Below are 12,978 nucleotides of genomic sequence, written 5' to 3'. Positions count from 1 at the left end.
AAATTATCAGACATTATTATTATTATTATAGGGGTATCTCTATGTAATTAGGTGACTCATCATAAGAGACTCACACTAATCTTTGTTTTAATTTTCACTATAACATAATGTTATTACTCTCATCAAAATCATTCTTTGTCAGGATATGCATAACTACTTCTGGCAATCCATTCCACTTATTCATCACTTGCCAAGCACAAAATGTAGTCCCCCCCCCACACACACACACACGCGCACACACACACACACACACACACACACACACACTCTCTCTCTCTCTATCAGTATATGGGAAATAGAACTAGAGCTCACCTCTAATTCTGTTTGTCATATATTGAAAAATTTCTTTAATGCCAAATCCTTTTTTTAAGCATCTGCAGTAAGTCCTTGGAGGTGTCATGTAATAATATCTCTCTTATAGAACCCCTTTAGTAACTTATAAATTTCTATCATGCCCCTCTTTTCTGCTAAGCAACTAAACTACAACCTACACACCTTGAATTTATCCTCATAGGCAACATTCCATACACCTGTCATCAGCTTGGTTACTTGTCTCTGGATCCTCTCTTCTCCACTATCTCTTAATCCCCAATAAATCCAGATGACCAAATCTGTGTACAGTAGTCAAGATGCAGCCAACTCATTCCATTATAAAGAGGATAATAACCTGCCTATCTTGTTAATAGGTTTTCAGCATCCAAGTAATTCATTGAGCTATTTTGCCAACTTTTGCATTATTCCCTCAGAACATAAACTCTCTGTCCATCCTTAACTCCAAATCCCCAGCCTCATCAATTTCCTGCAGTTTCTACCATCAGTACCAGAGTATATAATTTTTTTATTTTGGAGTGCATAATCTTACACTTTTCATCATGAAATGACCTTTTCCCACAATGCCAATCTATTTGAGTCATGATTGCAAATGATTCATTGTGCTAAGCATACCTGGAAAGGTTGCGAGTTTTTGCATGTGTGGAACATGTTTGATGGATGTAGTAGTGATAATTGCCATGTGGTGTGAGGTCGAAGTGAGCACAAATTTTATATAATTAGTGGGGGTGTTGTAACAGGCCAGGAAATGTAGAGGGAGGTGATTCTGAAATGTTTATGTAGATAAGACTGCTGAGCAACAAGAAGGTGATAATAATTGTTGACTTGAACTGTGGAAGCATTGAGTGGAACTTAGATACTTAGAGATAACTACCTTATACAAAAACACACAGCAACACAGCCTGTTGGATTTAATAATATTGTCTCATTCAGTAATAATTAAAGGTGTCACCATAATGCTACCAGCTGGGGAGTGTGATCATGTGGTTTTCAATGTGGAAATTGACAGGTAGATACAAGCTTTGCAGAAGAAAAATAATACGTAGAATTACAGAGCACGATGTTATGATAAATTAAGGAAATGGATTTGTAATGTGCATAGCTTGATCAGTTGAATGGGAGAGAAATCAGCAGTTCCTAGGACTTGGTCTAAAATCAGTAACTTATGACAATGTAAGATTGCATTCCTAAGATTAAGAAGATAAATAAAGTAGGTCTAGAAATGGATGAATCATGGAATTATGCACTAACTTCTGAGAAAGTGGATGCTATGGAGGTAGTATGGAGAACAGTCTCTCTCTACATCATGAAGAGTAAGGCAGAGGCTAGGAAAATGACTAGTGTGTTAAAGAAGTAGAAGCAGCCGCAACCCTAGTGAAATCCATAGCTATGTCATTAGTAGAAGAAAGGATGAATATGGAAGACTGGCTTTAATTGCTGGAGATAGAACACAAGTGATATCTCTGGAAGATATGAAGTGAGTGGTTTGTTAGATTGCATGCATGTGTGTTCTTAACCTTTTTTTTGCCTGGTGCCCTTTTCAACTATTTTGTATAGCTTGGCACTCCCCTGCTGAATTTTACACTAGGTTAATGATGCAATAAAATAATTATAATATATTATTAGCAAACCTAAATTACCATCAACGTATTTGAACTGATAGTTAATTAAAAATTAATGACTTTGATACAAATTAATTTTTACTCAAAAAAGATGTAAACTTACTGTATTTAATAAGCTAATTAAGTCAATAAATTCTACACACAAATTTGGATGAACAGAAGTGGCATCAGAAAGAAATGGATTTATGATCCAATCGGTTATTTTAAGCTCATGAAAGTCTTTGAATCTGATAAAGAAGTCTTCTTTCAGTATCAGAAGATGGGAACAATAACAATCCAAATCTGTATCTAATATTAAATCATCATCTATTATTTGTAGACTTGGGAACTGCAGAATCGCTCATCTTCTCTTCTGGGTAGATGTCTGGCTCATTTCCATTTTAGTCACTTGTGGTGAAGAATGATGTCAGTGATATGAGTCAGGCTTCTTATCCAGGTGAGTCTGGCTGCTTATCCAAGTGTTATCTTTTAATGTGATGCCTAGCATCAACCTCTCCATTTTTCTTTGAGTTGTTGCTACTTTATTTGCCAGTGCTTTTGTTAGAGACCAAGTTTCACAACCATATGTGATGACTGGAAGTATACACTGGTTAAATGTCTTCCTTTTTAAACAGAGTGGGATATCATTGTTTTGAAAAATGCTTTTAAATTTTCTGAATGCACTCCTTTTGGAGTCCAAAGTTTTGATCAGTGAGATGACCTATGTATGTATGTATATGAAGAGACTCTTTCCAAGAAATTGTTTTCTTTTATTATGTCTTTTTTTTTTTGTTACATAATGATTAAACATGATTTTAGTTTTCTCTCTGTTTAATTTTAGACCGACTTTGCTGCTTTCATGATATAGATCTTCTATCATTATATTAAGATCTTCTGGAGTTTGGAAAAATTATGATATCATCTGCATATCTTAGGTGTGTAAAGTTTCTGTTATTAATTTTTATACCAAGGTTTGTCCAGTTTATATTATTAAATATTTCTTGAAGGACTGCTGTAAAGATTTTGGGTGATAAAGTCTCCTTGTTGGACACCTTTTTCAATTGATATTTTATTGCTACTCGTGCGAAGTTGGATTGCTGGTGTTGCAGTGTGGTATATTTCCTGGAAGAGGTCCATATATTCTCCAGGAATTCTCTGATTCTGGAGTGCTTTGATTATTGCATTAGTTTTGATGGAATCAAATGCTTTTTCATAATCAATAAAATCTAAACAGAGAGGCAGTTGGTATTCTGCTTTTTCTATTATTTGTTTTAATTCATGAATATGATCAATTGCGTTAAAGCCTTAACCCTTGATCCTTAACCACCCCTAAAATAAGTAATTTAAGAAATGAGTTCCTCACTTACAGAAATGATTGGCAAAAATTTGTAGAGCAGAACAAAGCTAATGATAATAGTAAGTGAATTTTGGAAGGTGTATGATCAGGGCTAGTCATTACTATAATCTAAACATAAAAATACACATTAATTCACATGAGGGGGAAAACACATGAAATAAGAAAAGCTTCATTCACTGTTTTATTGTTGACAATGATATCTTCATAAGCATATGTGAAGTTCAGATATGAGAGCATATAGAGGATTTGAAATGTGAAGTGATTGTCATTTAGTTGTTAGCAGGACAAAAATTAGAATTGCATTAAAAAGAAAATGGGGACAAGTTTAAAAAATAATAATAAAAATCAAAGTTGAATGGCTTTCTGGGGTAAACTGTAGACTCAAAAAACACAAATATCATTGAAGCAAAAGTGCAGATCAAAACAGAAAGTAGACCTTGGAAACCTAATGGAAAAATCTGAAGAAAAAACATTGATTCATTTAGCCAGCGAGATATAGCGAAGTAGTCCAAAAGTAGAAAAATCAAAAATTCATGATGGACTCAAGAAGTTGGAAAAAAAAAAAAAAGTGATATTGAAAGTTTCTATCAAGTAGATTGCATATGCTCTTAGACAGTGCAAAGAAACATATACAAAAGCTTAATTATATGTAACATTAGCTAAATAAATGAGAAGACTGGGGAAAATATTGAAGATAAATATATGATGACAGAAAAATGTTCTAAAGGCTATTGAAAATACCTTAGAAATAGAGGAAAGAATATAACTTCAAAAAGAATTAGAAATGATGAAGCTGGCTAAAAAGCAAGATAAGAATATGCTGGATGCCCAGAATAATTACTTTGAAAAACTAATAAGAACTGACAAAACAGTGATAGAAATATACAACAGGAACATATTTAGGATTACAATCCTAAATATGTTTCTACTGAAGAGAAGTTTATCAAATGCATTGTTTTTTTCCCTATTTTTTGTACTGCTTTATCATTATGGGAAAATTTCACTTCTTCTGTTTTGTCTTTGTGAGACAAATTTTCATTTACCTGGTTTCAAATAATATTACATGACATTGTTGCGTCGCTTTCTTCCTTATCACAACTATTTTAACCTTTTATGCTATATTTCCGTAATACACTCTATCGGTTAGCATGTGGTACCTCTGAGGGACAGTGGAATTTCCTTGAGATCGAGGCGGTACCAGAGTGTCTGAGATTTACCTCTCGTAAAACGCCAAGAAATTTATTTGTTTCGCTGCGCCACTTAGCACTATTAGATTATTAATATTAACAACCAAGAGGTAATCTCAGGACAGTACTTAGTGATACCTATCAACTCTGCAGACGTGGCCAAAATATATCTTTTTCTAATATCCCGCATAGGTTCGCATTAATATTTTATAAGCGGTGCATCGGATTCCAGAAATCACAGAAAGTCTTTGTTAGAATCAAAAGCAAGGTTTATTATACTCAAAAGTTGATACACATAATAACATAAATTGAAATCCCATCTTAAGGGAGTTCCAGACAAGGTATATAATATTCAAACACTACTATTACACTTATAAAATATTATACAGTAGCTTCCTAAAGTAAGAGTTATATTAACCTTCACTAATGCATTAGTCATGTACTATTATCACAATCAATCTAAAACTCCGTAGCTCTGTCAGACTACACAAGATAACATTCATATCTTTCACAATCTCTTTATATTATGCCAATTCTTTACTCATTCCATATACATATCCTTATCCATAACATATCCTTAACTTCATTCAATATAAAGGCAAACTTTAACACAACGACAGATAGTAAGATTAAATTCAATATCCCTCTAAACTGATAGCAATACAATCTTATCCTATATCATTAATGTTCCTATTCCATAACATATTAACGTGGCACATATCTTTCATTCATATTCTGTGAAGCACAAACAAAGTTTACTTATCTTCTCCTTTTCGGCTCTTTAGTGCTTCATAGGTTCACAGGAAACTGGCCTTCTGTGGACAGCCGGACTTGCTTCTTTTCACGGAGAATACGGCCGCCGAGATTGTAGCTGCCTATCGGAACCCCTCCGATACCGAGGGCACTCACACCCTACGCCACCACGAGAGAGAGAGGAACACACAGGAGATCCAGGAACAAAAAGTCTTGTTTCTGGGTCACATGACCCTTATAATTCCCTCTTTTCTTCTCAGCGTTTCTCGCCCTTTTCGATGTCCAGCCAACTCTCACGTGCTATTATGTCACGGCGTCCATTCTCTCCCCGCTATCGCACGTACGCTGCCGTCACGTTGTTTGCTTGAGGCGAGCCGCTTCCTCGATTACGGCTCCGTGACCTTTGGACTTCACCCCCCCCCAACTGTTGAATTTGTGCTTACATTCTATAATTCTTTTATACATGAACTTTTATAATACTCTGTTTTATACCTTCAATATTAATTTAATCACATACGTGAATGGCACAAAATACATACTTATTTACCCTTTTATAGCAGAGCATGCTTGATACATATATACATATTACTTATTTTACACTTAGAGGCAATTTACTGTATTTATCTCATTCTTTTGTTTGGAAAAGCATGTTAGACTGTGATAAGATAGGAGTTCATAAATTTCCACTCTATCACAATCTAACAACATAATCTTAAAAACAAATGTTAAGCTAGATATAAATGTGTATTTTTGTTTTAGGCTATGTCTAAGTGTTTTATCATGGAACTTTTTTTTTTTAAATGTACACCATTTTAGGTTATGTTGCTCGAAGTCTTCAAAATGAAACTCCTGATGTGTTTGTTTCAAGTGATGGAGGCTACACTTGGAATCAGGTAAGTTTTCTATACATGCTTGTTGAAACAGAAAAATGCATTTCTTCATTAAAAGTAATTCTTTAAAAGATATTAAATACTGCTTAAATTTAACTTCCAGAAAAATCTGAATATGACAACAAACTGAATTTTTTTACACTATTAACTTTATTTTTAATTTCACAAATCATGAGTAAGTCTTGTCAATCAAATTTGTCTTTAATTACCGCTGTGGGATAAGATGGGATATCAGCTCAGGTTTTGCAAGAATCTTCAAGGAAACTGGCAATGCCTCTGACTAGACTCTTTAATTTATTCTCAGCACTGCCTGAATGGAAAATTTTACTAATTTACTTTACTAATTTAGTAATTTGCTAACTTTTTATAATGAAGTGACAGCTGAGTCGGATAAAGGAAATAGCTACATGATGATTCTGCTGGATTTTGCAAAGGCATTTGGCCAATACCACATGGAACTCGGTTACACAAATTAGAACAAATGGATATGACACTGGTTATGTGGATAAGAGAGTGATTTCTGGAGAGATAACCAGAAGTGGTATACGGAGGAGGAGAATCCAGGCAAAAAAAAAAGTTGGTGACTAGTGGTGTGCTGCAAGGTTAAGTGCTGGGACTTGCTGTTTAATTTGTACATAAATGATATAGTAAATAACCTAAAAAGAAATATTCAGTTGTTTGCTGATGATGTAAAATTAAATAGAGTAATAGTTAATTAAGGCAATGTGTACAATTTTTTTACATTCATTTAATGTGAATGGTTATGTGATCCAAATGTATAAGATGACAAGGTACAAAAAAAACCTCACTTAACCCAAATATGCGTGATAATCAGCGTGAGTGTTTAATCAGTTAAAGCAATTTTTTTACCTTTTGTGAAATTTCTGATATGGAACTCCTGATATGGAAAGAGAAAGACTGATAAAAAAAGCTGCAGTAGTAAAAGAGCCGTGTGGCAGAAGGTCTTACTACACTGTTCAAATGAATTCATTGCTTTTAATAACCCAGCTAATAACATTATTAAAGAAATCAGCACAATTGGAAAAGAACTTGGATTTAATGAACTGAATAATGAAGATGTGAGAAACTTACTAGATTGCCATTCAGAACAGTTAAACGAGAATGGCCTCCTTCAAATAGAAGAACAGCATGCATATGGAGAAGAAGATAAGGAGTGCAAACAAGAAGAGAATGTTACGACTAAGAAGCTAACTTCAAAAAAACTTGAGCTGGTTTTCAGTCACATTCAACATGCCAAGGAAATTTTGTTTGCTACTGAACCTGATATGGAACGAAGCTTCGAAGTCCGCCGAAATCTTGACAAAACGATCGCCAGCTATCGCAAATTGCATGACAAGATGAAAAAGTCAAGCACTATTCAGACATCTTTACTTATTTTTTTTGGAAAAAAAGTAGTTCAATCAAATGTTTAGACATTATATAAAAATTTAAGCAATTGACTTTTATTAACTTTGATAATTTTATCCTCTAATATAGATTATACATAAATTTCTTTTCAAATTTATGCTAACAGATGGATGAATTATAATTATTCCTATTGTTTATTGTATTCCCTTAATGCGATTTCACTTAGCACACATTAATTGTTGGATTAATTAATCGTGTTAAGCGATGTTTGATAATCACTTCTATTATGGATGAAACTGAAGACTTTCTTAATAAGTTATAATAACTTTGAAATAGCCATCAGCTTACTCAGTAGAAATTGCAGGAAATTATGACAGACAAAAAATTTCAGTGTTAGTCGAAATTTTCTATCAGCAGGGAAAGAAATTAAGTTAGATATAGCCCATAAAGAATTAGGATCGATAGAGAGAGAGAGAGTCAGTTACTATTATTTATTTACTGTTTTGCCTTATGTAATGTGTATGAGTTGAAAGATAGATAATCCAGAAAGTCTATTGTAGTTGAGTATACATGGAACTTTTTCAAGCTTCCAGTAAGTGGGATGATGGTCACACACTAGCTGATGGAATTCATCAACCATTTCAGTATATTCACAGACATCTACACCACATTGGGATTCAAACCTACAGGCTGGAGGGTAGACACACTATCCATCTGGTCAGCATTTATTAGAGAGAACATTTGCCTTCTGCTCAAATACCAGTTGAGTCTTCTGATCCCTTGCTAAGACTGTTAGTTGCAACATCTGTCCTTCCATGTTTCCACATCTCGCATTAGATGTATCATGGTATCATCATCTAAGGCTGTCAACCATCCTGTCATCTGGCATCTTTCCAACAGCATGGAAGCAAGCTTTTATTCAGTATGTTCATAAGAAGGTAAATAAACCAGTCATCAAACTTTCATCCCATTATCATCACTTCAGTACTCTCAGAAGTGATGGAGAAGATGATCATTAACAACCAGCCTTTTCAGTAATCATGATGTTGATAAGTGAATTACTGAAAGTGACTTTAGAGACCAGTAGGTTAATTAGTGATCAGAATCCATAACAGTATGAATTCTGCTATTCTCGTTCTACAGTAGATCTTCTCGCTAACCTTACCCACATTTGGATGCAAGCATGGAAACATTTTGAAGAAACTCATGTGGTCACTTGATATTTCCAAATCATTTGTTTGAGTCTGGCATTCTGGCCTTAATTATGGTCTCCTTCCCATCTTTTGTGAGTAGAATGCCAGCTTCCTGTCTGGTTGTTCATTGCATGTCATGGTAGATGTTTCCTTGCCTCTCATTTTATTTTTCCATCAGTGCTGAAGTACCACAAGGCTCTATGCTTTCATCTATATTCTTCCTCTTATACATCAGTGATTTTCTCTAACATCCAATCCTGTGTATAGAAAGGTTTAGGTCTCATTGATGATTCAACATAATGTTATACAGTATAAACAACATCAAAAGAGGGAAAAATGTATATTTATTAAACCCACTTCTATTTCACTGGATTTCTAAACAGTATCAGCAGATCGCAATTATAACTATGATAGGCACATAGCACTAAACTATGTTATTAAGGAAAAACAATTTAATTGTAACTGACAATAGATCTAATGTCCTTACATGATGCTTGCTATGGTTCAGATAACCATAAACTTCTCTGAAGTTAATTTAGAGAAGTCAGGCTGTCAGTTCTTAAAATGGTAGTCTCCCTGATCTTTGGTAAATTAATGCAACCATTCTTGTTGAGGTTGGAGAGTGCTTATAGTCATTATAGGTCTAAGGGACTATTGTTAGAATTGGCATCAGCTATAAAGCACTCTCCCAACCTCAACAAGTATGGTTGCATTAATTTACCAATGCAACCCAGATCTTTTCATCCAAAGATCTGGGAGACTATCATGTCCATGTTAGGACATTGGTTATGTTGTCAGTTACAATCAAATTATTTTTCCTTAATTACTTAACTTAGTACTATGCTTCTATCACAGTTATAATTGCATTCTGATGATGCTGATTAGAAAACCAGAGAAATAGTGAGTTTAATAATTTTTTTTTTCCCTCTCTTGGTGTTGTTACCATTAAACATTATTACGAATCCATTCCTATGATAGTATATACTCTGATCCTTTTCATTTAGAAGCCCAAATAATAATCTTCAAAACTCTCTATAACTATTGCCTTAAACAGCTATCTTCTCCTTGCCTTTCTTAAGTGGAGTGAGTGAGTTTTCATACTACCAAAATACAATACTTATTTTATTATTATTATTATTATTATTATATGGACATCTCCATGGAGTCCAAAGATTCATCACAGGAGACCCAATCTTTCCACACAGTCTATCATACCTCTCTTCAGATCCATTAAAAGGCAAAGCACTCGCAACTGACTCTGGCAACCCATTCCACTCATTCACAACTCTCCATGCAAAAATACCTCACACTCCTACTAATCACACCTTTATTCAACTTCCATGGATGACCCCTTGTTCTGGCCCCCCTCTAGCCAAGTGCTGAAACATTTCCCCTACATCAATTCTATAAAACCCTTTAAGCAACTTAAATGTTTCTATCATATCTGCTCTTTTTCTCCTATCAGTCAACTTCTGCAATCCACATGCCCTCAATCTATCCTCATAGGGAACATTCCACAGTTCACTCACCTCTGAATCATCTCCACTGCTTCCTCATCCACAAGAAACCCAGGGGACCAGACTTGAACACAGTAATCCAGATATGGGCATATCAAGACCTTATAAAGAGGAATAACAACTTTCTGATTCCTACATGTTAATGTGTTCTTCAATAGCCAAGTAACCTTATGGGCTACCTTAGCAACATGTCCTCTAAACTTCAACCCCTCTGTCTACCATCACTCCTAAATCTCTAGCTTCATCTGTTTCCTGGAATACAGTGCCATCAATATGATACATGGCTTGTAATCTATTTTTCCCAATGACCAGGTCCAATACTCTCCCACCCCTATTTCCCCTCCATCACATGCTGCCTTAAGTAATTATTTATCTCTTAGTAAAAATTCTATTTCCTTACTGCCATATGATCTTTCTCCCTTCCAGTTTATATCTCCATAGTAATATCCATAATAATCATTCAACATGTATTCATTATGCTAATTTGGCAATGCATGTCTTTCAGATTATCTGTGAAACTCCCTGATCTATAGCAACAACCAAGCGTATATTTTGTCCTACTGACCCTAATCTACACCAGACTGCTCAAATGAACAACTGCCCTCTCACCTATCTCCTATTCTTTTTGGCTGCAGTTCATCCACTATCATCAGCAGTACCCTTCTCCTCATTTTATCCTCTTTCTTCCCTGAAAATACTAAACCCTTCACATTCTATCCCTGTAACTGCATCATTTGCTGTTAGCCAAGTATCAATGCCTATAACTTTTGGTAAGGTTGCACTAACCAGTGCCAAAAATTCCTCCTTGTTCCTGATACTTCTGGCATTAGGATATAGAAAATGCACAATCCCTTTAGGCTTCTGCCCACCTTTACTTCGTGAATTGACTACCCTATTCAATATTTTTGTTTAGAGACTATATTCAGCACTTGGTCATTCTTACACTCACTCGCTTCATGTGTGCCTTCACACAAACTCACTTGGTTCCATCCTAATTGCTTAAGTTTCCCTGAATTTGTGCTTCAGTATGCTCAGTGAACAAAGCTATCTCTAAACACTGACACCAAAACCATTTAGATGCAGTATATCAGCATTATACTAATCCTTCTTTCCGTCAAACACAGACCACAGATCTACAAATCTCTTCTGCACAATCTATGTATAGACTCATTGGCTGTCAATGCCCTCCTCCTCATTTCACCTCCATCATAACATGGTTAAGAGACTTACCATCTTCATCCATTCAGTTTTGCCTCTTATAACAACTCATTTACATCTTCCCTCATAGAACACTTCTTGCCTCTCAAATCATTTGTGTCAACCATGACAATCATTTCCTTCGACTTGCCTTTTTGCATCCAGATGGCATGGCTGATATCATTAAATTTTGTACCTGGAAAACACGATTTTGTTACACTTTTGTTAAGTACTCCGTGATCATCGAGTCTCCATACATAATTTTCTCCTTAACTTTTTTCTTGTTTTTTCAGTCAGTCTTTATTATTCCTTTGGACTGCCTGCTTCTTTCTCTTTCACTTCTGCAAATTTTCAATTTCTCATTTTGTCCTGTGAACAGTAGCATTCGAGCACACAATTTCTTTATTAATGTCCATTTCGTTCTCTTCTATTTCCATGGCCACATGCTCAACATTAATAACATCGTTTTTCATCCTACCATTGGTACTATTCACTTCACTAATATTTGCTGTGTTTGTTACCTAACAGACACTCAGTTTTGAAACACTTAACCAGCTTCAGTTTTCCTTCCACATATCCTTTAATTTTCTCGTCATATACATTTCATACACACACACTGCACTGAATAAAATCCTGCAAATTCAAATTGCCTGACAATGTGGTCTTTGTCACCATTGTTCATCCACATGTTGGTGCAATGCCAACAATATCGTATTTTAACAAAAAAAAATGCGTTTACTTACAAACTAACTAGCTCAATCAATCCCACACCTATTCAAAACAAAAACAAAACTACAATAAGTTAACCTAATATTCCCAGATAAAATACAAAACAGTTAGTTATCCTTCAGGGGCAATAATTCCACACTACACACATGCCACCTGGCATCCAATCCCAATACAGAATCTCCCCAGCAGGGATTCGAACCCTGGTCTCTTGTGTGACAGTGGAGATATGAACCACTATACTACTGAGGAACTATTTCTCTAAAGAAAGACTATACTTCACTCTCCATCACTTTTAATGACATTCTGCTCACCAACTAAGATCAGTTTTCTTGTCTAGCTGTTCTGGCGTAAACATATCACATCCAGAGCCTCTCTTCATTTTCCAAAAAATAAAAGCTTTGTGTACTTTTTGCTCTAAACAATACTTCTCAGTTACTAACATTTTAAATCCCAAATCTACCAAACTTTAGAATATTATTCTCACATTTATGATGCTGTACCAAAAATATCCATCTGAATGCTTGAGTATATCCAGAAGGTGCTATTTGCTTAATAAATGATCACTCCCCTCTCACTGACTCCCTCCAGTCATTTTTCCATACACACTGTGTTTTTGAATTCCATTAACACCTTCCCACTGAATTAGTTATTGCCGTTCCTCCACTTTCCTTGTGTTCTTACATTTTAATGTTCTTACATTTTAACATAAGAACACAAGGAAACCAACCTCATCCTCTGTCCTTTAGAACAGCCTTCTCCTGTACTGATTTTCCTCAGTGAATACAATCCCCAACTCATCAAGAAAATCATTAACAGTTCTCTCTCTCTCACTCTAATCACTTGTCCACAGATGGTG

General features: G+C 35.1%; 1 protein-coding gene across 2 annotated transcripts in view; it reads left to right on the top strand.

Annotated features, from left to right (window-relative positions):
• LOC150109287 (sortilin-like) overlaps positions 1-12,978 on the top strand; it is a 508,125-nt gene that overhangs the window by 293,680 nt on the left and 201,467 nt on the right. For both annotated transcript variants that reach the window (XR_016549652.1, XM_090406996.1), the window contains exon 16: positions 6,045-6,121. Coding sequence is in view for 1 of the 2 variants with exons in the window: in XM_090406996.1 (XP_090263122.1) it covers positions 6,045-6,121 (77 nt within the window). In the remaining variant the exon portion in view is untranslated. The remainder of the gene's footprint in view (positions 1-6,044; positions 6,122-12,978) is intronic.

The sequence above is a fragment of the Typopeltis vanoorti genome, chromosome 2 (assembly GCF_054136105.1).
Source record: "Typopeltis vanoorti isolate ZY-2024b chromosome 2, IOZ_Tvanoo_1.0, whole genome shotgun sequence".
NCBI classification, from domain to species: Eukaryota; Metazoa; Arthropoda; class Arachnida; order Uropygi; family Thelyphonidae; genus Typopeltis; species Typopeltis vanoorti.
Note: the sequence above shows the minus strand (reverse complement) of the source record. Positions and strands in the feature narration are given on the sequence as shown.